Source organism: Bufo gargarizans, chromosome 1 (assembly GCF_014858855.1).
Source record: "Bufo gargarizans isolate SCDJY-AF-19 chromosome 1, ASM1485885v1, whole genome shotgun sequence".
Classification (NCBI taxonomy): Eukaryota; Metazoa; Chordata; class Amphibia; order Anura; family Bufonidae; genus Bufo; species Bufo gargarizans.
In genome coordinates, this window is record NC_058080.1 from 729,266,956 (window position 1) to 729,293,658 (window position 26,703).

A 26,703-nucleotide genomic window follows, 5' to 3' on the forward strand; every position below is an offset into this window, starting at 1 on the left:
GCGGTAAACTGCAAAATTATATGCTTGTTCTAGAAAGGATCTGTAATTAGAGACATGCTAGAACGAAAGAGTGAAAAGGGCAGGAAACGTAATACAGGATGAAAAAATAAAAATAAAATACCCAGAAAGTAACCTCTGCAAAAAAGAGACACGCTTCCTATACTTGCCATGTCCAAAGTAACTTCTCTTCAGCTCATGTAGAACTGTCCTATTTTTTGTTTTAACTAACCATTAATTAAACATGTTTTGCCCCAGTAGCAGCTAAAAGAAAGTAAATTGCAAATTAAGCAGCTCTTCTTTCCCCTCTCCCAGTGGTAAAGCCCAGCACGATCTCAACCTCCAACTATCATTATGAATTTTTACTGCAAAACCAGGCACAATGCTGCAACTCCGGTGCCTCCCACTGCAGCCAGAATGCTACCCTGCCCTTCCACTTGTTGTTCCCAGTGGCCCGTGGCTGCCTGCATCTCTCTGCTCTTTCCCAGAGGGCATGGCTGCTCTGTCCATTTCATAATGGCTGAGGCCTGCAAGGCTTCTCAATGCCTGTAGGGCGAGCAAATATGTTCCCTTTAGGTCTTAAGGGTCCAGCATGCACATCTTAATCTTCTCCAGCTGTCCACCCTAGGGGATTTAAGGCACCTTCACCTTTTAGCATGCTAGACTCTGCAAATGTGCGCTGTGTACAGAATACTCATGCTCAGCAAATTGCTACCAGATTTCACCCTCTTGACTTCTGCCCGATTCCTGGATTTGGACCTGTGCTGCCTGTACTTTAGCCTGTTACCAAATTGTACGAACTCTACCTGCACTGACCTCGCCTGTTTCTGACTACAGTTTTCCTTGATTCTCCGGAGCTCTGCATCTGTGTCTCTGGACTCCAGTGGATCAGCAGTCCCTGAACAGAGACTACTCCATGAGGTAGCATACTGGTGGTTCCCCTGCAGCGGAGTCCACATCCCTACACAGGGGGTTAAAGGGTGAAGACCAGGGGACCTCTGGGACAACACCTATAGGTGTTACCCAATGTAAAATCTGCAGATCCACATCCCCTTCCATAACAAACAACAATCCATTGCTTCATTCTGGAGAAAAAGTATTTTTAATCCATTGCAAATGGACAGTTGAGTGCAATGAAGGCGGGCCTAAGCCACTCTGTGCACCCGCTCTACTTTTGCTTCCTCTGCCACCCCTGACTGACAGGACCAGGCCCTGGGGTTATGCAGGAAAATGGTTTAGTATGTGAAGGAGAGGAAGGGGCTGGCAGGATGCAGGAGGAGCAGAGGTGCACAGAGTGATTTGGGCCCACCCTCAGTGCACCTTACTTTTAATCCATATGCAAATGAACAGGTATTTCCCTTCAGGATGAAAAAACGGACCACTAAGTAAAAAGTGTCTTTACATTCAGCTGCGTTAGCCCTACAAGGCATGGTGACTGGTTTATCAGGTGAATTTCCTGATGACGGGCTCCTTTAAACTCGTCTCTGAATTCCTCTAAAGCTGAGGAAACCCCTCAGTGCTAACCATCACCTCCAACACTGTACAAGCTAAGCCCTCTGGGATATCATATCTTCAGGTTTGGAGGATTTGGTCATTATAAGCCATGCTTTTCTCTATCAAATAAGAAAATGGCAACGGATAAGAAGCGGAGGTGGTGAGACAGCAGGAGGGAGAACATAGCGGGGCCTGTACCATTCTATGGAGCCCTAGGTGACCCTGTGACTAAATGACAGCTCTATAAGTACTAGAAACGGCTGATGCAACCAGAAGAAGAGGTCTTCACCATAACCATGCCGGTAGAAGTGGAGCTGTCAGAACAGCCAGGCTTTGAATTGTAAATTGAAATGTACTTTAAAGGACCAAATGAAAGGAATATGAGGACATATCGCATGAACTTCTGCTGAAGGCTGTTTGGATACTGGCACCACATCTGTAGCCTCAGACCTGCTGGATACTCTTTCTCTACAAACAGTGTCCAGATGTGCTTACACAATGAGGTCCGGGTGAGGCACGGTACATACCGCTGGGTTCACTGTTCTGCCCACGGATTAGACTCACGGCAGCAGCTGTCTGGGCTAGACTGTTAGTACATACGGACATAATAGAAGGAGAGCCACGAACCACGGCTATGCAGCTTTATGAAAGGAATTAGAGATGGGGCTCTGTCTACATCTAGTCTTTGTCGTAGGTATACGGCAGGCATGCTCAGCCTGCGGCCCTCCAGCTGTTGCAAAACTACAACTCCCAGCATGCCCAAACAGCTTACAGCTATCAGCCTACAACAGGGCACGGTGGGAGTTGTAGTTTTACAACAGCCGCAGGTTGAGCATCCCTGGTATACGGCCTTATGATCTCCAATGGAAGGCTTTGATGTACCCCACCGACCTATAGCAGGGATGGCCAACCGACGGCTCTCCAGCTGTTGCAAAACTACAACTCCCACCATGCCCTGCTGTAGGCTGATAGCTGTAGACAGTCTGGGCATGCTGGGAGTTGTAGTTTTGCAACAGCTGGAGAGCCGCAGGTTGGCCATCCCTGGTCTACAGGCTCCATTTTGAAAAGAAACATCATACGCCATGCAGGTTACATTTTTATTGCGTCCCTCTGCATAGGAAACCATAGTAGGCCGTACTTTCCTACGCAATGAAAAAACTAAGGTATGAGAGACACATATATTCACCCATTGTATGCCAAACGGGGCCTGTGAACACATCAGATGTCTGTCCAGAAGAAGCTAAAATGGAGCAATGTCCAACTGTTTTATGTATACAGCTCCTATGCAGACCCATGTGTCTCTGTGGTAGAAGAGTGTGAAAAATAATCATCAGTAGTAGCTTCTTTCCATCTGTCCCCAAGACGTCGTGGAGTGATAGAAGAGACTACGACTGCTGGATTTATTTGTAGTCCGTTACCATAGCTACATATAGGTCTACACAGGAACTTCATAAAATGATGGGAGATTTTTATTTTAATTGTTGTAAAGCTGCTTTATTTCTCGTTTTCGGATGCCCCCTTCGTTCTCATGATCAGTGGGGGGGTCCTGGCATTCGGACCCTCAGTGATCATATACAGTTACTGAATAAAAACCCTTTAAGAACTGGATTATTCTAGATCAGGGGGTCAGCAAACTTCGGCACTCCAGCTGCTGTGAAACTACAACTCCCAGCATGCACACTTGCTTGGCTGTTCTTGTATCTCCCATAGAAGTGAATGGAGCATGCTGGGAGTGCCGGAGGTTGCTGATCCCCCGTTCTAGACCGACTTAGGTCTCATGTACACCACCCTGTTTTTGGTCCACTTCCAATCTACAAAAAATGCCACCCATTCATTTTAAAGGGACCGTGTGCTGTCCGCATCCGTAGGTCTGTCTGTTCCGCTGCCCCACAAAATAAAAAAATAACATGTCCTATTCTTGTCCGTTTTTACATTGGTAACATAGTGCGGGACCTGCAGAAGGGAAAAATGCGAGATGCACATTACCAGTGTTTTGTGGAGGCATTAGATGGGGCAATATCGGATTCGCAGGTTTCTAAACGTCATACGTGCGTGCAAAAGTAGCACTTATTTTTTCCTATTGCCATGGGCAGCTGCACAACTTCACCCCGTCCTCCACCGCTTTATTCCAGGGTGCAGGCGAGATTCGGATCAGCACCACGTCATGTTCCTGCAGATGTTAAAACCCATCAGGATATGACAAGAATCTCCTAGGACCATCTGAAGGAAAATTCTTTCCTCATCTTCGCTGTGGACTTATTCAGGCGCATCACGATCATCAGGTTAAATGGGAAAGCGCTTAACGTAATGAATATTTAAAAACCGCTGAGGATGAATCAAGTTCTTTCTCTACGGTTGCTTGTGAGAAGGTATGCCATGTATATATTATGCGGGGGCTCTAGCTAATGGAGGGAAGTGCCTATGGCATAGAAGCGCCATTTTTAACTCTACATTGCCATAGTATTTTTTTTTTTTATTAAATGATTTTTATTGGGTTTTGATATAAATATCAGTACAAATATGCACAGGATTGTACAAATTATTATATAGATCCCAGTACATTACATTCTGCTTCATACTCATCTCTGTTACTAGATAAGAATTACATTATCACACTAAGGCCTCATGCACACGACCGTTGTGTGCATCCGCGTCCGTTCCGTCATTTTTCACAGTTTAGCGGAGGTCCCATTCATTTCTATGGAGCTGTGAAAAAAAACTGATAGTCCTAAGTTTTTTCTCCGATTCCAGTCCGTCCCAAAAATATAACCTGTCCTATTCTTGTCAGTGGAAAATGGAGGACGGACCCATTCAAGTCAATGGGTCCGTCAAAAAAAAAAAACGGATGCACAACTGGTATGTCATCCGTGTCCGTTTTTTTCTACAAGACCTTGGTGCAATAAAATGACACTTTTCATTAACTTTCCTTTTTTTCCCCTGTCAGACCAAAAAAAAGGAAGGCACAAGGAAACACAACTGAAGCAAAATCGGACACGGACCACTGAAGCAAAATCACGGACTGTCGTGTGCATCAGGCCTTAGTCTACAATAAACTTGGACGAAGGTATAAATGTGAACATAGAAAAAAAAAAAAAAGTTTCCCAGAATATGCTCAAAAATTCAAAAAGACAAAGTATTATAATTGAAGGGGTTGTCTATACCAATCCCTTTAAAATTGCACCATAAGACTAAAGAAAAGCTCCCTCCTCCACCACTCGAGGACCTCATGGGTTTGGTGCAATGCTTTATTTTCCCCTTGAAATTTTTATCACCTCAGCCCATGAGGCAGGGGCACAACTAGGATTCATGGGGCCCAAAGTCCTAACCATAGTCTGAAAAGTTCTGCCCCAATTGGACAATTCCTTGACTTGTTATATACATATAGGTTTAATTTTTGTAAGCATCCCGACAACCGCCTGGACTTCAGATTAGACTGAAGAGATGGATATTCTGGGCTTCATTACATTTGACAGGGAAATACAAAAAATTGTAACGGTACGTGTTATAAGAGCAAATATGATGATAGAGCAGATATAAAGAGCACGGTATATTCTCTTCCGGTCTACATTAATATGAACTGCTGGCCTGTAGGACAGGAGCTGTGGTACTGTGCAGCCTATGTAGGATACCCACCGATGTTACACTACATAAGTCTAATGAGAACATCTTTTACACTCTGGAGAGACTGGCACAATGCTCATCCTCTGTGTGCTGTACATCTGGGGTACTATGCTCATCCTCAATCCTCATCTGACCTAAAATAAGATCCCCAAAATTCATCAGACCTCCAAATCAGACCCCCAAAATAAGACCCCCAATGCTCGGATCAGACACCACAAATCAGACTCCCAGTGTCAGACCCTCATTGCTCAGATCCCCCCTCCCCATTGCTCAGATCAGACTCCCATGCTCAGATCCGACCCCCCATGCCCAGATCAGGACCCCCTTCCCATTGCTCAGATCAGGACCCCCTTCCGATGCTCAGATCAGGACCCCCTTCCCATTGCCCAGATCAGGACCCCCTTCCGATGCCCAGATCAGGACCCCCTTCCGATGCCCAGATCAGGACCCCCTTCCGATGCCCAGATCAGGACCCCCTTCCGATGCCCAGATCAGGACCCCCTTCCCATTGCTCAGATCAGGACCCCCTTCCCATTGCTCAGATCAGGACCCCCTTCCGATGCTCAGATCAGGACCCCCTTCCGATGCCCAGATCAGGACCCCCTTCCGATGCTCAGATCAGGACCCCCTTCCGATGCCCAGATCAGGACCACCTTCCCATTGCCCAGATCAGGACCCCCTTCCGATGCCCAGATCAGGACCCCCTTCCGATGCCCAGATCAGGACCCCCTTCCCATTGCTCAGATCAGGACCCCCTTCCGATGCTCAGATCAGGACCCCCTTCCGATGCTCAGATCAGGACCCCCTTCCGATGCTCAGATCAGGACCCCCTTCCGATGCTCAGATCAGGACCCCCTTCCGAAGCCCAGATCAGGACCCCCTTCCGATGCTCAGATCAGGACCCCCTTCCCATGCCCAGATCAGGACCCCCTTCCCATGCCCAGATCAGGAACCCCCCCCCCCCCCCATGTTCAGATCAGAACTTCCCATGCTTAGATCAGACCCACATGCTCAGTTCTAAAATTTAAAAAATCTCTTCCCTCTCCTGATCAGGCACTGGGCTCCTGCTCGGGCACCTGCTACTCCGCAGGTCTGACACGCTCCCCACGGTGACCTGATGAGCACAACGTCAGGTCATAGTCCGTGTCTCCACGTACTACGTTCTCACACTGTGTGCATCAGGACGTAGTGGAGAAGGAGCTGGAACTGCAAATTAGCAACAGTGCCCGATCAGGAAAAGAGATCTGAGCCTGGGGTGGAGAGTGAGCGGCCTGACTGCTTCCCGACGCCACAGCTAGAGCCGCACTGGAAGAAGCAAAGAGCCGCATGCGGCTCAAGAGCCACGGGTTGGCCACCCCTGGCCTAGAGTCTGACCCTAGGAGAAATCAGAGTGCTCCTGCCTAGAGCTGCTCTTCTCTGCATATATTGGCATCTTGTAATGCCAGCCATTATACCTTTAGTATACACAGGCATGGCAGTGGGAGTTTTCGGCTGGCTTGTATTAGAAGTATATAGCGGCATGAAGGACTATTGAAATTCACTTCCTTGCAACCGGAAAATAAACTTCCCATATAGTCAGCGGGCCTGGGAACAATTAACATCCTAATACTCAGGGTTCACATACTCTCCATTTACCCGTGAGTCAGCCCAGCTATTCTTCAGTCTGATATTTAGGGAAATTACTGAGGATAACAATAGCGGCACAGGATACGGGATTAGATGGACCACAACAATAATAGCGGCACAGGATACGGGATTAGATGGACCACAACAATAATAGCGGCATGGCTTCCAAGCTCCCGAACAATGAGTCACGTAAACGTTACAGCAGAGGATTATAGGTCTCGGAATCTTACAGGAATGGGTATCTTTTGGAATCTGGAGAACATCAGGTCAGGATGACACAGAATATTTATGACAACGCATTTCAGAAGAAAAAAAAAAGGCAAATTGGTGTCTGATACACTGTAATATACTGCCCCCTAGTGGACATTTATAATAATGCATCTATCTAGGTAAAGATCGGCCTTTCCAATTATATACAGTGGACTATAGTTCAGGCTCTTCGCTGGAAAAGGGACACATGACTTCATGATCTTCGCTTTATCAGGGCATCTTATTGATCCATAAAAAGGTTTTTCCAGGAGTAACATATTGAAGCATCATCAGCATCTGATCGGTGAGGGGTCTGAAACCAGGCACCGTCATCAACCACTGTTTCAACATAGAAGCACTGCGACCTCCTCGAAGCGCCGCCCATTGTATAGTGGCTATGCTTGGTATTGCAGCTCAGGACCTTAAATGAGACTAGAGTTGCGCCTAGACCAGGGATCAGCAACCTGCGGCTCTTCAGCTGTTGTGAAACTACAATTCCCAGCATGCTCCATTCATTTCTATGAGAGTTCTTAGAAGAGCAGAGCAAGTATGCATACTGGGAGTTGTAGTTTCACAACAGCTGATAAGCCGCAGGTTGCCTACACCTGGCCTAGACCATGTGACCAATGAACGTGATGTCACTGGCCTAGGAACAGGCCGCAGAGCTCCCTCTTCAAACAGGTGATCGCCTATAACAGGGCTGGCCAACCTGCGGCTCTCCAGCTGTTGTAAAACTACAATTCCCACAATGCCCTGCTGTAGGCTGGTAGCTGTAGGCAGTCTTTGCATGCTGGAAGTTGTAGTTTTGCAACATCTGGAGAGCCGCAGGTTGGCCATCCCTGGCCTATAAGGAATCAATATTCTAGACCCCAAAAAACCCTTTAAAAAGTTCTGACTGGTGAAATAGGTGAATCAATCTGATTTAATAAAACCAATATAGGTTTTACCACCAGGTGGCAGCCTAGGCCAGCCTATTTGAATGCCGAGCTGAAAGGCTTGGGCTACATGGCGACACTGGTCATGCGGCAGCTGTCGTGGCCAGGATCGTTGCGTTGTGGTGATTCCATAGAAATTATTGGGATCGCTGGGAAAGTTGAAAGAAATCCAATCAGTGTCGCCGTGTAGCTCTAGCCTTAAAAGCCTATTTCCATACACCCATTTAATAAATTGTGAGTTAATAGATGAGGGGGGAGGTCTTCTTTTCAGGACCCACAACTCTTGTCCACAGTGGAGAGCTGTTAAAAAACCCATTGATATGAATGGACCCTGTGTAATACTTCATTTTGCCTGTGGTGGCGCTGCAGAGAAAGTCAACCCTTGCTCCCATGTTTTTACGCAGATTACAAATGATCACTAGGGGTCCCAGCAGGAAGACACTCTATGATCAGGGGACCCTAGAGACCAGTAAGGATTGTCCACAGTAAAGAACCCCTTTAGGTGTAGGTATCACACCAGGAAGCGTAGCAGAGCAAGTCTGGCAGAAGCTGAAGGGGTAAGAAACCAGTATGGTCCCAGTGCCTTGAGACAGAGAGATGCATGCCAGCACTTATGTCTTAACGTTAACCAAACCTATATTTCGAGTTTGGCCCCAGGTGCAAAAGATGAAACGGCGCACAAACCCTTAGGCTAGGTCTACACGACGACATGTGTCGCACGACACATAGGGCACAACTACACTGCAACATGTGTCATGCAACATTTTGTCGCACCAATGTCGCGCAACAATTTTTAAAAATGAAAGTCTGTGGTGTCGCACTGCGACATGCGACATACTGCGACGGGACAGTCACAGTCGCAGCATGTCGCTGTGCGACACCACAGACTATCATTATAAAAATTGTCGTGCGACATTGGTGCGACAAAATGTCCAGCGACACATGTTGCAGTGTAGTTGTGCCCTATGTGTCGCGCGACACATGTCGTCGTGTAGACCTAGCCTAAGGGTTTGTGCGCCGTTTCATCTTTTGCACCTGGGGCCAAACTCGAAATATACAGGTTTGGTTAACACATTTACTGACCGCAAATGAAAATCTTGAAATCGGCGAGAAATTTGAAACATAAGTCCAGTATGACCCCTTCCCCGAGTCATCGAAATCCACACCATTAAGGCTATTGATAGGTCTGAGGCCAGGTCTACACGACGACATGGGTCGCGTGACACATTGTGCACAACTACACCGGAACATTTTGTCGCACCAATGTCGCGCGACACATGTTGCAGTGTAGTTGCGCACAATGTGTCGCGCGACCCATGTCGTCGTGTAGACCTGGCCTCTGACCTATCCATAGCCTTAATGGTGTGGATTTCGATGACTCAGGGAAGGGGGTCATACTGGACTTTGTGTCTCTCTGCTGGAGATGACCTGCAGATAAGCCATGGTTAATAATAAATTACACCAAATGTCAAACTCTGCTCTGCTGCACCTGTACAGATATATACTACTCACAAAAAGTTAGGGATATTTGGCTTTTGGGTAAAATTTATGGAAAACGTAAAACGCTCACGCTCCAGTGATATCGTATCATGAAAGTCGGGCATTTGAGTAGAAGCAGCAATGGCGATTTCCTCATCTCAAACTATTTATTGAAACAAAAGCCACCACCAGTGCTGGGTGTTCACAATGAAGTGGTCATTGACACAACCCGCTGATGATACTCTGACACTCCAAGCTCAGCGGCCACTTTCGTCTGAGACCATCCCGCTTGAAGCCTGGCAGTGGCGAGGTACTGTTGATCAATTGTTAGGTGTCGTCTTGGTCTCATGATGTCAAAATGTGAACAGCATGATGAGGAGGACTGTTTAAATACCAATCGTAATTGAACCAGGAAATTTATTGGGCGATTCATGGATTAAACACCTGTTGTGAATTTTTTCCGTTAGGCTCCTTGTTAGAGAACAGCAAGTTGTGCAAAAAGTACTGAAACATTGAACAGTTGGACAAGTGCATCCAAAAAGTTTAGAGAAGGTCACCTGTAAAAGGTTAGAGAGCATTTTATGTTCATCCTGAAATTTCACCCACAAGCCAAATATCCCACACTTTTTGTGAGGAGGTTGTTAACAATTCTAGATTTCATGTGTCGGGTATTGTGGTATGGACTGAGATAACGGTTTAGAAAACACACCACTCAGAAAATTTCTCAGGAACACAGAAGACAAAATAGTGTTGAGAGGCGCCGCCATTCCCATGCTCGTTATCTGCAATGCTTACATTGCGATCCCAGTGAAAATCAACAAGAAATTGTCTACAGCCACAGTTCTAGTGATTGTGAGGGTCACCTACTGGCACATCATGAAGATATGAAGTCTCTTACTGATCACTGGGGGTCCCCATGAACAGAGACTGCGGGGGTAGTGGTCAGATCCATGGTCTGGTGTATTAAAAGTCCCAAAAGATCCTCTGCCAAACAGAAGGACTCCAGTGTTATAAAAGGTACATGATAGGCGGGGGCCATTACAGATTTTGTATCGTGGCTCAGGAGTGTCAAGTTAAAGGGGTTTTTCCCATCTAAACATTTGTGTCATGTTGCTAGGGTATGCCACAAAAGTCGGGCAGGTGTGGATCCTGCCTTTAGGACCCGCTTCTATCTCAAGGGATGGGGCCCACCAAGTGAAGGAGAGCACATTGAGCATGCATAGCACCCTCTCCATTCACTGCTATGAGATTTCCAAAAATAGCCAAGAGAGTGCCATGGAGAGGACACTGCGCATGAGTGGCCACCTCTCCCTTCACCACTAACAGACTGCCGGATTTATGCACGTGGCTTTTTTCATGGAAGGAGTCTGCGCATGCACAGCTACTCTTTCTTCACTTCACCCATTCTATAAATAGGAGGGAGTCCCAGAGGTGGGACCCGCACCCATCTGACATTTGTGTCCTATCCTAGCGATAGGCCACAAATGCTGAGATGGGAAAACCCCTTTAAGCCCACGGTCCCTTGAAAGAAGCGGCAGCAGCTGTAATTAAAGTTTTTGGGGGGGACCCAGCAGGTCCCACAATCCCATCTTTATTACTCTATCTTGCCCTGGGAAAAAAGTTTGTCAAATATACTTACTGTCTTGGAGGTGTGTGTATCGACCTCTCGAGAAACCAACCGCTCCTCTTCTGAAAATCCAGCTTCCCTTCATGGTCACGTCCTTTAAGCAATTTCTTGACTGGTTGATAGATGGGGACGTCACATCTGTTGTGGATGGGGTCAGAAATAGTCCCCTCCCTGGTGTCTAAATCAGTGTTTCCCAACCAGTGTGACTCCAGCTGTTGCAAAACTACAACTCCCAGCATGCCCGGACAGTCTTTGGTTGTGCTGGTATGCTGGGAGTTGTAGTTTTGCAACAGCTGGAGGCACACTGGTTTGGAAACACTGGTCTAAATCCACCTCATCTGCACATGCTCCTGGGAGAGGAACAGTTTTGGTCCCATCCCCAGCGGAAGTGACGTCCCCATCTATCAACCAGTCAACGAGGCCAGAAACCTGGGAAAGGACGCGACCATCGGTGAATGTTGGATTTTCAGAAGAGAAGCATCAAGTGCCTGGGTTCCCAGAAGGCCAAACCATGCAAATTCAGTACGGTACATATATTACAAACTTTCTCCTACAGCGGGGGCATGTGTAATTTAGGTGGATTTGCAGGAGTCCCATAAAACCCTTTAAGCGTTGCACTTTTTCTCAGTCATTCCCTTCACAGGGACGCTCTGAGGAGCTCAACTGCAATTCCCAGCACAGTGGGCAGCCAGGAGCAAAGAGAAAAAGACAAAGGTCCTTTTGTTTTCTGGATTGGCAGCGGTCGCATATTTCAGACCCCCATGATGATTATATTATGACATAATCCGAGCAGTGTGCCCTATAATAATACCAGGATGGAAATACATCTTTCATTATAGAGCAATGTGAGGCAGATTTTTTTCATCCAGAACGTGCCCGGTGGTGGCACCAATTTACACACATCTACCCACAGAGGCATTTTCATAAATGGCGCCCGTTCTGTTTTTACGACCATGACATAATGCTCCCATAAGTGCCAGTAATTAATTTATTTCCCAGGAAAGCCTTTTTATGGTGGCGATACGTGGAGGAATAGACCTTCTTTGTCTGCAGGTTATTATACAGTAAGTCCAGTGGTTAAATCCCTAAAAAGCCCAAACCAGAATTTTATGGCAAGTGCCCAATAATCTAATGGAATAAAAGCTTGGTGCTTTCCAGCGCAGGCAGGTAACGCTGCGTCCCAGGGTGGTCCATGGGCCTCTGGCGTCCGGAACAATGCCAAAAAGCTAACGGCCCCACCATTAACTTACTTTATGCTTTAAACAAACACATGGAAATGAATTCTTTAACAAGGAAAAAATCTTACTGTGATCCAAAGGAGAGAGAATTTAAAGAGACAGACCTCAGATTCATGTATATCAAGTGCAATCACAGTGTAATGGAAGCTCTACAATTTTCTAATAGACTTTGTTTCAATTCTTCACCATTTTCAAGATATGTGTTTGCTGTCAGTGAATAGGAACTCTTATTTATATCTAAAAACTGTACAGACCAAATACCGGATGCTGACACAGACAGAAGAGGGACCCCACGAATAGAATATGGGGCCCTTGCTCTCAAACTGCTCGCACCCAATATACTAGCATCTTGTTTTGCAGCAGGTACGGAATAGCTAATACTTCTCACAGCTGAGAGTTTGCTACAATAGCATCAGTTAAGACATTCACAGACTAGACTCTAGGCAGAATCCTTTTACCTCTACTGACACACTGTAGCAAAGACAGGAGAGAATGTGCAACACAGGGGAAAGTCCGTGTTGTATTATCTTCGTGCCCAGGACGCATAGGGGTCCTAGAGGTCGGACCCCAACCAGTGTTGGCATAATAAACATAAAAGACGTACACCTAAGTCGTAATGTATCCTAAAGGGGTTATCCCATGATAAATGGAAACAAAATGGAATCAGGCATCTTATATTACAAGAGCTTTCCATTCATTGCTCCAATTACTCTGCTAGAATTTCTTCAGGAAGGCATTTCAGGAGGTGTGTCCCTTCTGCTGTAGCTCAGGGGTTGTGACCTGTCTGCTGCAGCTCTCTCCCTATCACAGCTCAAGGGGTGTGTCCTTTCTGCTGCAGCTCTCTCCCTATTACAGCTCAAGGGGTATGTCCTTTCTGCTGCAGCTCTCTCCCTATTACAGCTCAAGGAGTATGTCCTTTCAGCTGTATCTGTGTCCCTATCACAGCTCAGGGGGCCGTGCCCTTTCTGCTGCAGCTCTCTCCCCATCACAGCTCAAGGAGGTACATCCTTTCTGCTGCAGCTCTCTCCCTATCACAGCTCAAGGGGTGTGTCCTTTCTGCTGCAGCTCTCTCCCTATTACAGCTCAAGGGGTATGTCCTTTCAGCTGTATCTGTGTCCCTATCACAGCTCAGGGGGCCGTGCCCTTTCTGCTGCAGCTCTCTCCCCATCACAGCTCAAGGAGGTACATCCTTTCTGCTGCAGCTCTCTCCCTATCACAGCTCAAGGAGGTGCATCCTTTCTGCTGCAGCTCTCTCCCCATCACAGCTCAAGGGGTGTGTCCTTTCAGCTGTATCTGTGTTCCTATCACAGCTCAGGGGGCCCTGCCCTTTCTGCTGCAGCTTTCTCCCTATCACAGCTCAAGGAGGTGCATCCTTTCTGCTGCAGCGGTTTCCCTATCACAGCTCAGGGCATTTCTTTTCTGCTGCAGCTCTCTCCCCATCACAGCTCAAGGAGGTACATCCTTTCTGCTGCAGCTCTCTCCCTATAACAGCTCAATGGGTGTGTCCTTTCTGCTGCAGCTCTCTCCCTATCACAGCTCAAGGGGTGTGTCCTTTCTGCTGCAGCTTTCTCCCTATCACAGCTCAGGAGCAGTGTCCTTTTTGCTGAAGTTCCAGAGGACAGGTCATCAGTAGAGATGAGCTAATTTAATATTTTGAAATTCGTTCACGCTTCGTTTGGTGGAAAAAGCAGAATTGCGTTATGGATTCCGTTACCACTGACCATAACGCAATGCATAACGGAATGCCTTTAGAGGCATTCCTTTACTCATTCCGTCATAATAAAAGTCTAAGGGCTGCAAAACGGATCCGTCCCATTTCCGTTATGCAGGGGAGTCCTCTTCTGCCTCTAAAGGCATTCCGTTATGCATTCAATCATAGAATTGCGTAAAGGTCCGTGGTAATGGAATCCATAACGCAATTCACCTTTTACCACCAAACCAAGCGTGAACGAATTTCAAAATATGAAATTTGCTCATCTCTAGTCATCAGTATTAAAGTCTTAAACTAAAAGAAAACCTAACAGATCGATTTTACATCAAAATTGCAAAAGTTGGACACCTGTAGAACCAACGTGATGAAGGACAATCAAACTTCCTGGACAAAAAGTTGCCATCAATGAGCCCAGGGCTGGCGCTAACTGTACCTGTCTGGCGGACATTAAATACCCAGAGATTTAATAGAGACAGTATGAATATATTATATCAAAACTAGCACACAGATAATTCACCAAATGCACAGCGACCACTTTACCTGGCACCACTGACGTCGACACCAACCATTAGTTGACCATTCAAGGACAGGACCTCGTCTCGGAGCTTTATCTTCTCGCTCTTCGCAGCCGGACTTTGCTTTTTCAAATGCGTAATCCATATACATCCAACATCAAGCACTGGGCCGTTCTGCACTTTTCTCTTTTTACTTCCTCTCCTTCTTTCACCGCAGTGTCCAAATATCGGAATGTTTCCAAAATTCAGACCGAGGACCATGTCGTCTTCTCCATCCCTGGTGAGGTAAGCAGTGCAGATTTCCATGTCTAAGGTGCTCTGGTACCTGCCAGAGGGTTCCTCATCCAAGTTGAAGTTGAGCTGGATGTATTCCTTGAGTTTTTGGACGGCGGCCATGTACAGACCTTTCTCGGGTCCTCCGTCTTGTGTCTGGAGATTGTCCAGGAGCCATTGGCGTAGAAGAGTCAGATGAAACGCAGCATTCTCCTGAGTGATCGGCATGGTGAGACGCCAATAATCCTAGCATCGTGGGAAACGTAAGAGCAGCATAGGCACCGGTCGTTTCTTCATCAATGAAGCCCAGAATAAGAGAGGAACCGATGGGAACTGTCTTAGGTAACATCACATTCTGACACTTGGTAAAAGTCAACAAGCCCAATGAAAATTAAGCATCTCCAGAGCAGCATTCACGTCATAGGTAGAAGGGACAAAAAGGAGGAAAATATCCAAAAATCCTCTGAAGTTTCCACTGTCGCAATCCAAGGTTCTACACAATCTTCCACCTATAATACACAGAGTTATAAATGTCATCATACGTTTACACACATATTTTACAGACCAAAACTACAGTTAACCAAAATGTCTCATTTCCGCATTTGATGTTTAGTACAGAGTTGCTGGGATACACTTGGTCTGAAACCACAAGAGATGGAAGTCAGGGGGCAAATTATGGCCGTATGAGCTGCCACGTGTGGAGAAACACAAGTTTGGTCACCTCCCCTGACATCTCTGCTTTAGTATATTACAGTGTTCACAGTGCAAATAAACAGTCGGGAGTATTTTTCTCTGCTGTTTCTCTGTTATTCCTGCTAAAAAATCTAAGATTAAATTAATTTACAACGAAATGTTACCAGCTGGTGGAGTGTCCCTACACACGATCACATTGAGCAATCAGCGCTGAAAGTGCCAAATTACTGATGAATTTCTAGGAGGAATAACAGAAGTACAGCACATCACAGTTATAAGAAAACATGCCCCTGAATTGTTATGTCAAGGGGAGTACAAGAGATATAAGAGTGTGAGAGTACTTTCACACTAGCGTTTTTCTTTTCCGGCATTGAGTTCCGTCCTAGGGGCTCAATACCGGAAAAAAACGGATCAGTTTTATCCTAAGGCCTCATGCACACGACCGTTGTTCTGGTCCGCATCCGAGCGGCAGTTTTGGCGGCTCGGATGCGGACCCATTAACTTCAATGGGGGTGCAAAAGATGCGGACAGCACTCCGTGTGCTGTCCGCATCCGTTGCTCCTTTCCGTGGTCCGCAAAAAAAATATAACCTGTCCTATTCTTGACCGCGCTTTGCGGACAAGAATAAGCAGTTACAGTATATTAAAGGCTGTCCGTGCCGTTCCACAAATTGCGGAATGCACACGGCCGCCATCCGTGTTTTGCGGACCGCAAAACACACAACAGTCGTGTGCATGAGGCCTAATGGAGACCAATCTGTTCAGTATGCTTCAGGATGTCTTCAGTTCAGTCACTGTACAGTTTTGGAACGGAGATGATGCAGTATTTTCTCCGTCCAAAATTCCGGAACACTTGCCGGCATTATTTTACATTGAAATGCATTAATGTCGGATTTGGCCCCAAGTGTTCCGTAAAAACGGATCCGGTTTTGTGGTCCGCGCAATGATGACAACCGGAGAGACGGATCTGGTATTGCAATACATTTGTGAGACGGATCGGCATCCGGATCTGTCTACAAATGGTATCAGTTTGCACAGAGATTGCCGGATCCGGCGATGGAACTGCCTGCCAGAATCCAGCGACGCAAGTGTGAAAGTATCCTAAAAAGTCCTGAATTAATTTTATTTTTAGGTGTCAGATCTAAAGCTCATTGTCCATGAAGGGTTAAAGCACTTAGGTACGTCCACAATATGTATTTTCATCAGAAAAATTTGCAAGGGAACCAACAGCAGAAATCCAAGGCGGCTCAAAGGGGCTAATCCACATGAAAATCATCCATGACCGTATGAACAGCAAACTGGATTTCTACTGGGAACAATGGGACGTGGATTTCACACAGATGGGAATATGCAGCACAATCCAAGACAAATTTCTGTCATGTGAACAATACCCTTACAAACTATTGGGCAAAGAGAGACGTATTGGGGTGTTTTGTAAGGACTGTTTAAGCAAAAATGCCCATTATATTAATTTCCTATTGCATATACACTGTATATCGGCAACATATTCCGCAGTACTGACTGTCATCGCGTACACCACTCCCTGTCCCAAACTAAGAACGATTTCAAGTGAAGGCAAATTAAAGGGGCTTTCTAGGACTACAATACTGATGACCTATCCTCAGGATAGGTCATTGTCACGGCTGAGGATAGGGAAAACCCTCAGCCGTGCGATGACAGAAGATGTAAAGCGCTGCTTGGCCAGGACGACAGAATTAGGGAGCAGATCACCTCCTATCGCGTCCCTAATCTGACCCTGACAACTAACCATATGAGCCAACCCTGAAGGTGGGAGGGCTCATACACCGGATGCCTTGGGGTCCCTGCTAGCCCTCAGGATTGCCCTGGAACAAGGAGCAGGGTAAGACGACCTGTTCTTCCTAGGCACGGAGGAACAGGAGTCTCACTAGCCAAGCTGCAAAGGGAAGAGAACATAAACAGCCTATGGATATGGCAGGAGGAAGAAAAGCACTTCCCCACCTACCTGCCACAGACACACAGACTGGATCCCGTGCAATACAAGCTAGTGTCCACACCCAAACACCAATGGACACAGCACACACACAAACACACAGGAACCCAGATCCATAGGTGCATAACATAAGAAAAACATCAAGTGGACATCAACATAAACTTAAGAATCACAATTTGTTTATGACCACAAGGGTGGCCCCCACTGGCAGATGTAATAACCAGGAGGGTGTCTCCAGCAAAGCATGGCTGAAGAACCCCTCAGCAACTGATATCCAAAGAGGCTTTATAGCCCAAAGTGGCCACACCCACACAGACACACAAGGAGAGGGAATTAACCCTTCCAAGACTAACCAGGGAAGTGAAACCACTTAAAGGGGAAGTGTCCAAATGCACAACACACTGCAGCTGTTACCGCAGGCAACGACATGGGTGGCAACCAAGTCCTGGGAGTCAGCCAGAAGGCCGAGACACTGCCACCACATGTACATAAACCAAACATTGCTACGGACAGCCACAGTGAAGGGAAATGTCACAGTGCACACCTAACATAAGACCTCGTGCACACCAGACATACAAAGTGCATACATACACACACAAGCCAAGTGCAACCGCATGCACAACATAGCAAGCTGCAAGGATACAGCTCAGGCTGCTATGCTGCCACATAAATACTGTTGCCAGCGGCAACCACAGGTGAGGCAAATACCACAGCCCTCACCTGTGATTGACAACAGACCAAACCGCTGACAACCGCATGCGGTTCAGGAGTCACGACCATGACCATGGCCGTGACAGTCATAAATATTAGATCGGTGGGGGTCCAACTAAGGGCACGCCCGCTGATAAACTGTTTGAGGAGGATTGCTGCGTTCCGGTGAGCTCTTCAGCCTCTTCCTAGCCCAGTGACGTCACATTTATCGGTCACAAGGCCTAGGAGCAGCTCAGTCCCATTCAAGTAAATAGGCCTTGGCTGCAATACCAAGCACAACCACTAGACATTATACGGCGCTGTGGTTTGTGTGCTGTGAGAATGTCACAACACTTGGTCCCTTGTAAACAGCTGACTGCTGGGGGTCGGACCCCCACCGATCTGATATTAATCTATCCTGAGGATAGTCCATCAATCCTGGAAAATCCCTTTAACTTAGTGCGTTTTTGTAGTATAGCAGCAAACCCACGTTAAAGGCTATGTACACCTTTGGAGGCAATTTTTGTTTATGATTGCATTTTACTCATATTTGGCTAAAAATCATATTTTCAATTGGCCTTTATTAAAAATATTGAGCCATTCTGTCACAAAAGGTTAACTGTTTTTCTAGCTCTCTGACTGGTACTTTCACTTTGTGCTGGTCATCTAATAAACCTTATCTCTAAGCTACTAAAAGGTCATAAAATTAAGCCACATTCTTATCAGTAACGTGAGAACTGAGCTATAATGAGTGTTTATAAGGTCAGAGAGCAGAGATAAGGAGCCCGTCAGCTCCTGGTCTGATGGAAAAGACAGAAAATCCAATGATGGAAAATCCAAAAGGTTCTACTAGAGAATCTCAGCTCTGTACAGAAAAAAATGATTTTTTTTTCAGCTCAAAATAAGTACAATGCAATAATAAAAAATGCCCCCAAAAAGGTGTACACAGTCTTTGAAGGGGTTATCCAAGACTATAAACTGCCCCCCCCCATATGCTGAGCCCCTTACAATGAGTATACTTACCTGGCTCCCCGCGCCACTCCTGTGTCTGTGCGCGGATGAAAACATCCGGTGTCGGAGGGAGAAGCCAATGGCAGACAGGGACGGGGACGAGCCTCCCTAGCATCGGATGTTTTCATCTGCGCACTGGGAGAATGAGCAGGAGCGACGCGGGGAGCCAGGTAAGTATATTCATTGTGAGGGGCCCGGCATATGGGGGGAGGGGGCATTTTATAGTCTTGGATAACTCCTTTAAGGAATTGTTCATATTTGCTTTCATGAGCAAGAAAAGCGAAGCAGACTGCGCTCTTTTTGCTGTCCCAAAAAAAAAAAAGATCGGAACTTCAACAGACCCCCTTCAAGTCAAAGGGGGAGATTTATCCAAACTGGTGTAAAGGAACCAAACTGATCCGTTCATTTTCCTAAGGAGCTCCGTAAAATGAAATCTGATTGGTTGCTATGGGCAACTAAGCCAGTTTCCCCCCCCCCCCGTTTTTAAAAGTCTCCCCAAAAGCCTTTTGACAATAGATCTGTCCCATCATACGTGGCACCGCTGTAAGCAGAAGCCATGACACCAGTGTGAACAGAGCCTATTATGTGGAGTACCTGCATATTTCGTGCAGAGGTTCTCCTTGGTCAGGTTCAAGCCCAGTCCTGCAGAGCATGAATGCTAACCACCTAGCCAGCAGGCTGCCCGAAAATGCTGCCAAATGCCTTGATATCACCAATGTGACAGCGTGCAATGAGCCTGGCTGTAGAGGGTTAACCAACAAATAAAGAAAGCCGCAACTCCGCTCCAGTCCTGACTAAAAGCCTCATTATGAATAATCCAGGCGTTGCATTTACAATCGTCAGCAAAGTGCACCCCGAACATCGCCATTAATAGGCCAAAGGGGTTTCCTAATGGCTGCGCTGCAGCGCATAAGAACTACTTATGGTAAATTAGGATTATACACGTTGCGCGTGCTTACAGCCGTCCCACACAGGGCGATGCCAGCCAGCATCTTCTCTTCCATAACTTTATCCCATGAGAAGCCCTAAGAAACCTCATTGGGTTAAGTGCTGGCGAGAAGTGAAAAAGAAAAAAAATATCCCATCCAGTAAGGAGATGCAATGTCAGCCCTTATGGAGAACATGCATATAACGCTGGCTTACGACCTTGTAGCATGTCCAGCATAGTCCAGAATATGCAACACTACCACCCAAAGGAGTCTACACTGCCCTCACTGCACTGCTGCAAAAGACTGGGAAAGTGAGGAGGCTGTTTAAAGGGTTATTCCCATCTGGACATTTATGGCATATCAATAGGATATGCCACAGATGTCCTAGGGTCCCACGCCTATTGAGCAGGCCGCACATGCGCGGGCTCCTCTACGTTCACAGCTATTGTACCTCAGAAAAGATATATATGAAATAGTAGCGAATGAAGAGGATGCTGCAAAAGTGTAGCTTACTCCAGGGTCCCAACTAGTGATGGGCGAAGCGAGCTTCGGATGCTACATCTGAAGTCGCTTCGTTCAAAACTTCGGGTTAAGGGAGAACATGCTTATAACGCTGGCTGACGACCTCGTGGCATGTCCAACATAGTCCATAATCTGCAACACTACCACCCAAAGGAGTCTACACTGCCCTCACTGCACTGATGCAAAAGACTGGGAAAGTGAGAGGGCTGTTTAAAAGGATATTCCGATCTGGACAATAGGATATGTTACAGATGTCCAATAGGCGTGGTACCCTAGAGCAGGCCGCACATGCGCAGGCTCCTCTCCGTTCACAGTTATTGTACCTCAGAAAAGATATAGCGTATATGGAATAGTAGTGAATGGAGAGGATGCTGCAAATGTGTAGCTTACTCCAGGGTCCCATCTAGTGAGGGGCGAAGCGAGCTTCGGATGCTACATCCAAAGTCGCTTTGTTCAAAACTTCGCGTTAAGGGTTCATTCAGACGACCGCAGTGTTTTGCGGTCCGCAAAACACGCATACCGGCCCGTTTGCTTTCCGCCAGCTCACATGGCCAGCACTATGATAGAAAATGCCTATTCTTGTCCCCGAATCTTTTTTTCCAGGGCTACGGACAGCATGTGAAAGAGCCCTAATACTGTACGGAGATCCATCTCTGTACAGTATTAAAATGTATGTATGGTCTCCGATGAGCTGAAGTAAGTTATTCGCGTAGTCGCGCGTGACTTCGTTAAATAACTTCGGTAGTTTCTTTTTAAAGTAGAAAACCACTTTAAAACTTGGAACCGAACTGGGCTTCAGGATTCCCATCCCTATCTATGGCTATAGTCCAATAGCAATGAATGGAGAGGATGCTGCGCATGCGCAGTGTGGTCTCGGTTTACATTAAGGGCTCATTTTTCAGAGGTGAGAACCATACCTATTAGACATTTATGGTATACCCTATTGATATACCATAAATCTCCAAATGGGAATATCCTTTTAAAGTGATTGTCCCGCAAAAAAATACTTGGATCCGAATACTTTTGTAATTGCATGTAATTAAATATTTAGTACAGACACTTATTTAATAAAAATGTATCTGTGTAGCGCCACCGGATGTTTGTTCTTTATCAAATTTTTCTGTCCACCTCACTGAGGTGGACGCACATGCCCGGTTTCATCTTTCAACTGCCTCCTGAGCTGCGAGAGGGAGAGAGCTGTAGCAGAAAGGACACGCCTTCTGAGATGCAGCAGAAAGGACACTCCCATTGAGCTGCCAGCTTGATATAAACCTAGCAGAGCAATTGAATGAATGATTGGGGAGATCTCTGGATCCATGTGAGGTACAGGGCTGGATCTAGCGTTGTTAGAAAGATTACCATGTACATTTTTTTACATCAATCATGGGATAACCCCCTTTAAGTTGAATGTAAATGGTGCAATTAAAGACGTTTTAGGGGTTCAAGATACTAATGGCCTATCCTCAGGGTCTGATGCTCAGCCCACAAAATAAACATCCCCTATTAGCAAGACAGGGGATAAGCAGTCAATGGGTGGGGGTCCCAGCAGTCACAAGAAGAACGATTCCGTTACCATATAAAAGAAGCGGCAGATCAAGCACGTCCCCTGTGGCTTTATTCATTCTCCATGAGGCTGGCGGAGATAGCGGAGGATAGCGCTGTCTCAGGTAAGAGGCTTATCTCCAGGGGATAAGTTGATTTTGTGGAACAAATCCTTCGTAAAATCGATTTGTGATTATTTTTGTTACATTTCATCACGATACATGGAGAGTCAGTTTCACGTAAATTATGGCTGTGTGTTACCTTCAAAAATAAATCGTTGTGTAACCGAATCTACAACCAAAACATCTACCTTGTTATTTTATAGACATTTCATTTGGAGAAATTGCTGTTCTGTAACCAGGCAGTAATTACTCGCCCACAGACTGATCTTCTGATGGGAAAAATGTCTACTGTCTACCATGTGGTTGGGTTACAAGGCCGAGCCTCAGAGACGCAGTGGAGCGCTCACTGAACATAATGCGGTAAAACAAAAATCATAAAAACACCAAAAATGACAAGGTGCAGGCTTCTTTCTAAAATAGATCATAGATCATACTGAGGGGAACTGATCATGCCCTGTCCTCCAATTCTTCCAAGGACTTTGCAACTTTTTGGGCTAGGTTGCACAAATAGTTTTGAAAAGGGTGTGGGCACCGTTAGCCTACGGAGCAGTGATTTTCCTTTTTTTCTGTTTTCTACTCCCTGCCTATTTTTTCCGTTCACATAGCCGTACGAGGGCTTGTTTATGTGGGACAAGTCGTACTTCCTAATGGCACTATTTACTACTGCAAACGATGCAGGGGAAAAAAAAAAATCGTTGATGGGGTGGAATTGGAAAAAAAAAAAGCAAATCTGCCATAGTTTTACTGGTTTCATTTTACAGCAGTCCCTATGCAGTAAAAATGACGTTATTTTGATTCTCCGGGTCAGTACGATCACAGCGATACTACATTTATATAGTTTATCTTGTGTTTTTAATACTTTTTAAAATTTACTTCTATAGAGCTTTGTGAGAGCTCATGTTCTACGGGGCGAGCTGCAGTTTTCATTAATACCACCTTGGGGTGTGTATGATCACTGTACGAGATAAATACTTTCATAATTTAATAATTTGGGTGTTTCAGGACGCAGCAATACTAATGATGTGCTTATTTTATCTCTAAAATGGGGATCTGAATTTCTATATATCATAAATATATATATATATAAATAAAACGTGCACCCAACTTTTGACTATTTGCCAGTGCCGCCATTTTTCTCAGATATATATATATATTTATTTATTTTTAAAGCTTTTTTCACTTTTATTTTAGTTATTTTCAGTCCCCTTAGGGCAGTGATGGCCAACCTCCGGCACTCCAGCTCTGGTGAAACTAAGACTCCCAGCATGCTCTATTCATTTCTATGAAGTTCTGAGAACAGCCAGGCAAGTGTACATCTTGGGAGTTGTAGTTTTACCACAGCTGAAGTGCCCAAGGTTAGCCATCACAGCCCTAGGGGACTTTAACATGTAGGGCCTGATGGGAACCCCGCTATGGCAGGCCTCTCAGCCTTCAGAAGGACAGAGGCTGCCCGAGCAACCAAACTGATCCGAAGCAGGTGGAATCTGATTGGTTGCTATGCACAACTAAGTCTACTTTCACACTCTCGTTTTGGCTTTCCGTTTGTGAGAACCGTTCAGGGCTCTCACAAGTGGTCCAAAACGGCAACAGCACTGGGCACCATAACAAGTATGTAACAGCAGGGGGCACCATAACAAGTATGTAACAGCAGGGGGCAACATAACAAGTATGTAAGAGCAGGGGGCGCCATAACAAGTATGAAAGATCAGGGGGGCACCATAACAAGTATGTAAGATCAGGGGGGCACCATAACAAGTATGTAAGAGCAGGGAGCACCATAACAAGTATGTAAGAGCAGAGGGGCACATAACAAGTATGTAAGAGCAGGGGGCACCATAACAAGTATGTAAGAGCAGGGGGCACCATAACAAGTATGTAAGAGCAGAGGGCACCATAACATGCATGTAAGAGCAGAGGGCACAATAACAAGTTTGTAAGAGCAGAGGGGCGCCATAACAAGTATGTAAGAGCAGGGGGCACCATAACAAGTATGTAAGAGCAGGGGCACCATAACAAGTATGTAAGATCAGGGGGCACCATAACAAGTATGTAAGAGCAGGGGGCCCCATAACAAGTATGTAAGAGCAGGGGGCACCATAACAAGTATGTAAGATCAGGGGGCACCATAACAAGTATGTAAGAGCAGGGGGCACCATAACAAGTATGTAAGAGCAGAGGGCGCCATAACAAGTATGTAAGATCAGGGGGCACCATAACAAGTATGTAAGAGCAGGGGGCACCATAACAAGTATGTAAGATCAGGGGGCACCATAACAAGTATGTAAGATCAGGGGGCACCATAACAAGTATGTAAGAGCAGGGAGCACCATAACAAGTATGTAAGAGCAGAGGGCGCCAAAACAAGCGTGTAACAGAAATATCTAAACACAGAAGAATTTTTTTATTATCCCAATTGGAAAAAAATAAATAAATAAAAACTCACATTAGTTATTTAGGTCAGTGGATTAAACCAAGTAAAGCCTTCAAAGGTTATTATGTAATTTAGCAGTGAAGGCCACAAAGGATCAGAGATTTCACCACTGCAAGGCCAGCTGCCGGATCAGATTAATGGAAATCTTGAGGATTTTTATTTAAGTCGATGAAAGGGTATCGCAGTAACAATATCAAGGATAGAAAACCTAAAACACGCGCTCACGGACGTCATTTTAACTAGGGATATCTAAAAGGACCTAAAAAAACACTATCTAATTAAAGAAGGATTTTTCTGCACCTCCACTGAATACAAAGACGATGCCCAGCCATCAATCATCCGTTCTAGCCAGTGCGGCACAGGGTGGCAGTGCACTGCATGGCAGATGGAACGTTCTCTGTCATGTCCACAAGGGTTTGTCTCCCACATGGGTTTTTCGTGCAGTGTTGGCGCTGATGTAGTTTCAGAGTGTGGCAAATTGAGACATATGTGTTTTCATTTTTGTCGAGGGCGTTGTTTAATTCTGGGTCGCACCCCTATCTCTATTTTTTGCCTCTGGGGAAAACGTGTTGGGGTAGTGTAGAGACTTTTTAGGATTTAGACCAGGGATAGGTTCCAGATCTGTGTTGATTTTGCCTTGCAGGGTGTCACACAGACTTAGGGCTTATGCCCAAAACACGGATCCGCAAAAATACGGATGACGTCCGTGTGCATTCCGTATTTTGCGGAAGGGAACAGTCAGCTGGCCCCTAATAGAACAGTCCTATCCTTGTCCGTTACGCAGACAATAATAGGACATGTTCTATTTTTTTTGCTGAACGGACATACGGAAACGGAATGCACATGTTGTAACTACCGTTTTTTTTGCAGTTCCGCATACAGTCCACAAGAAAAACGGAATGGACACGGAAAGAAAATATGTTCGTCTGCATGAGCCCTTAGGCTTCTAGGGACAACACAGGGTCAGTTGGGTTCCCCTGCATACATTGTATTACCCTGTTTTGTTGCCTGATCCTACCACCCGGTCTGTTAACCTATATAACAATTTTTATGGTGATTTTTTTATTTACCCGTTATTGGTTTTTAATTGCTTTTTCTTTTGGTTATATCTGGCAATATTTTAACTAATTTTATTAAAAGTTATATCTCAATATGGTGCTATCTGCGATAGGCCATAATATGGCACTAAGAATTTTCAATTATATCATTTTTCTATCTGTAATATTTTTGCTGTTCAGGAGCAGCTCTGGTCCCGGAACTACATAGCGCCATCCCCGGTGCAGTGGATGGAGCTGGTTACTCCAGTGTTGCTACCATTCATTCCAGTAGGATCAGTGCTGTAGTAACCTGGTCCGTCCGCTACACAGTGGACATAGCTCCCAATGATTTGTGGGGTGCTAGACTCCAAATGATCCTCAGCTAAAGCCCGCACATCAGTGCCGGTGACGTCACGGGGCTCCCTGAGCAGCCGGAAGGAGAGGCTTCACCCGCCTGCAAGGGAACCGGTACGTCACCGAGTATAAGAAAACAATCACCTCCGGCTAACAATTTCCTATATAAAAATGGGGCTTCATAAATATGTGCCAAAGGTAGGAAATACATGTATGTAATATGTATGTCACTCTTGTACTATTACACCAATGTCCCCAATCCCGGACAACCCCTTTAACAGGCAGCTTGCTATGGCAGCCCTTGGAGCCTTCACAAAAAGCCCCCTCCATCTATCTAACCTCTCATATGCCGAGGATTTAAATGACCAGGATCAGAGTAATCTCCAATCACGATCATTGTGGCCACATGTCTCCATACTTCCCTTACAAGCATGTCGTTTTGCGTTAAGTGGTTGGTAACTACAAGCTCCTTCCCGCCAGTGAGGAGTTTTATTGTTGTGTGGGCACCAGCAGTATCACTGTGCCGCCTGGAGCACTCCTCAGTGCAGGGAAAGCCTGGTGTAGATATATATACGCATGAGACACTTTGCAAGGTGTATAACTGCTTGTATAGGCGTCTGAAGCTACTGTGACCTC

The 26,703-nt window shown here is 45.9% G+C and overlaps 1 protein-coding gene across 1 annotated transcript in view; it reads right to left on the reverse strand.

Annotated features, from left to right (window-relative positions):
- PDZD2 (PDZ domain containing 2) overlaps window positions 1-26,703 on the reverse strand; it is a 287,308-nt gene that overhangs the window by 200,544 nt on the left and 60,061 nt on the right. Inside the window, exon 2 of the mRNA XM_044276397.1 lies at window positions 14,518-15,274. Coding sequence (XP_044132332.1) covers window positions 14,518-14,993 — 476 coding nt within the window. The 5' untranslated portion in view covers window positions 14,994-15,274. The remainder of the gene's footprint in view (window positions 1-14,517; window positions 15,275-26,703) is intronic.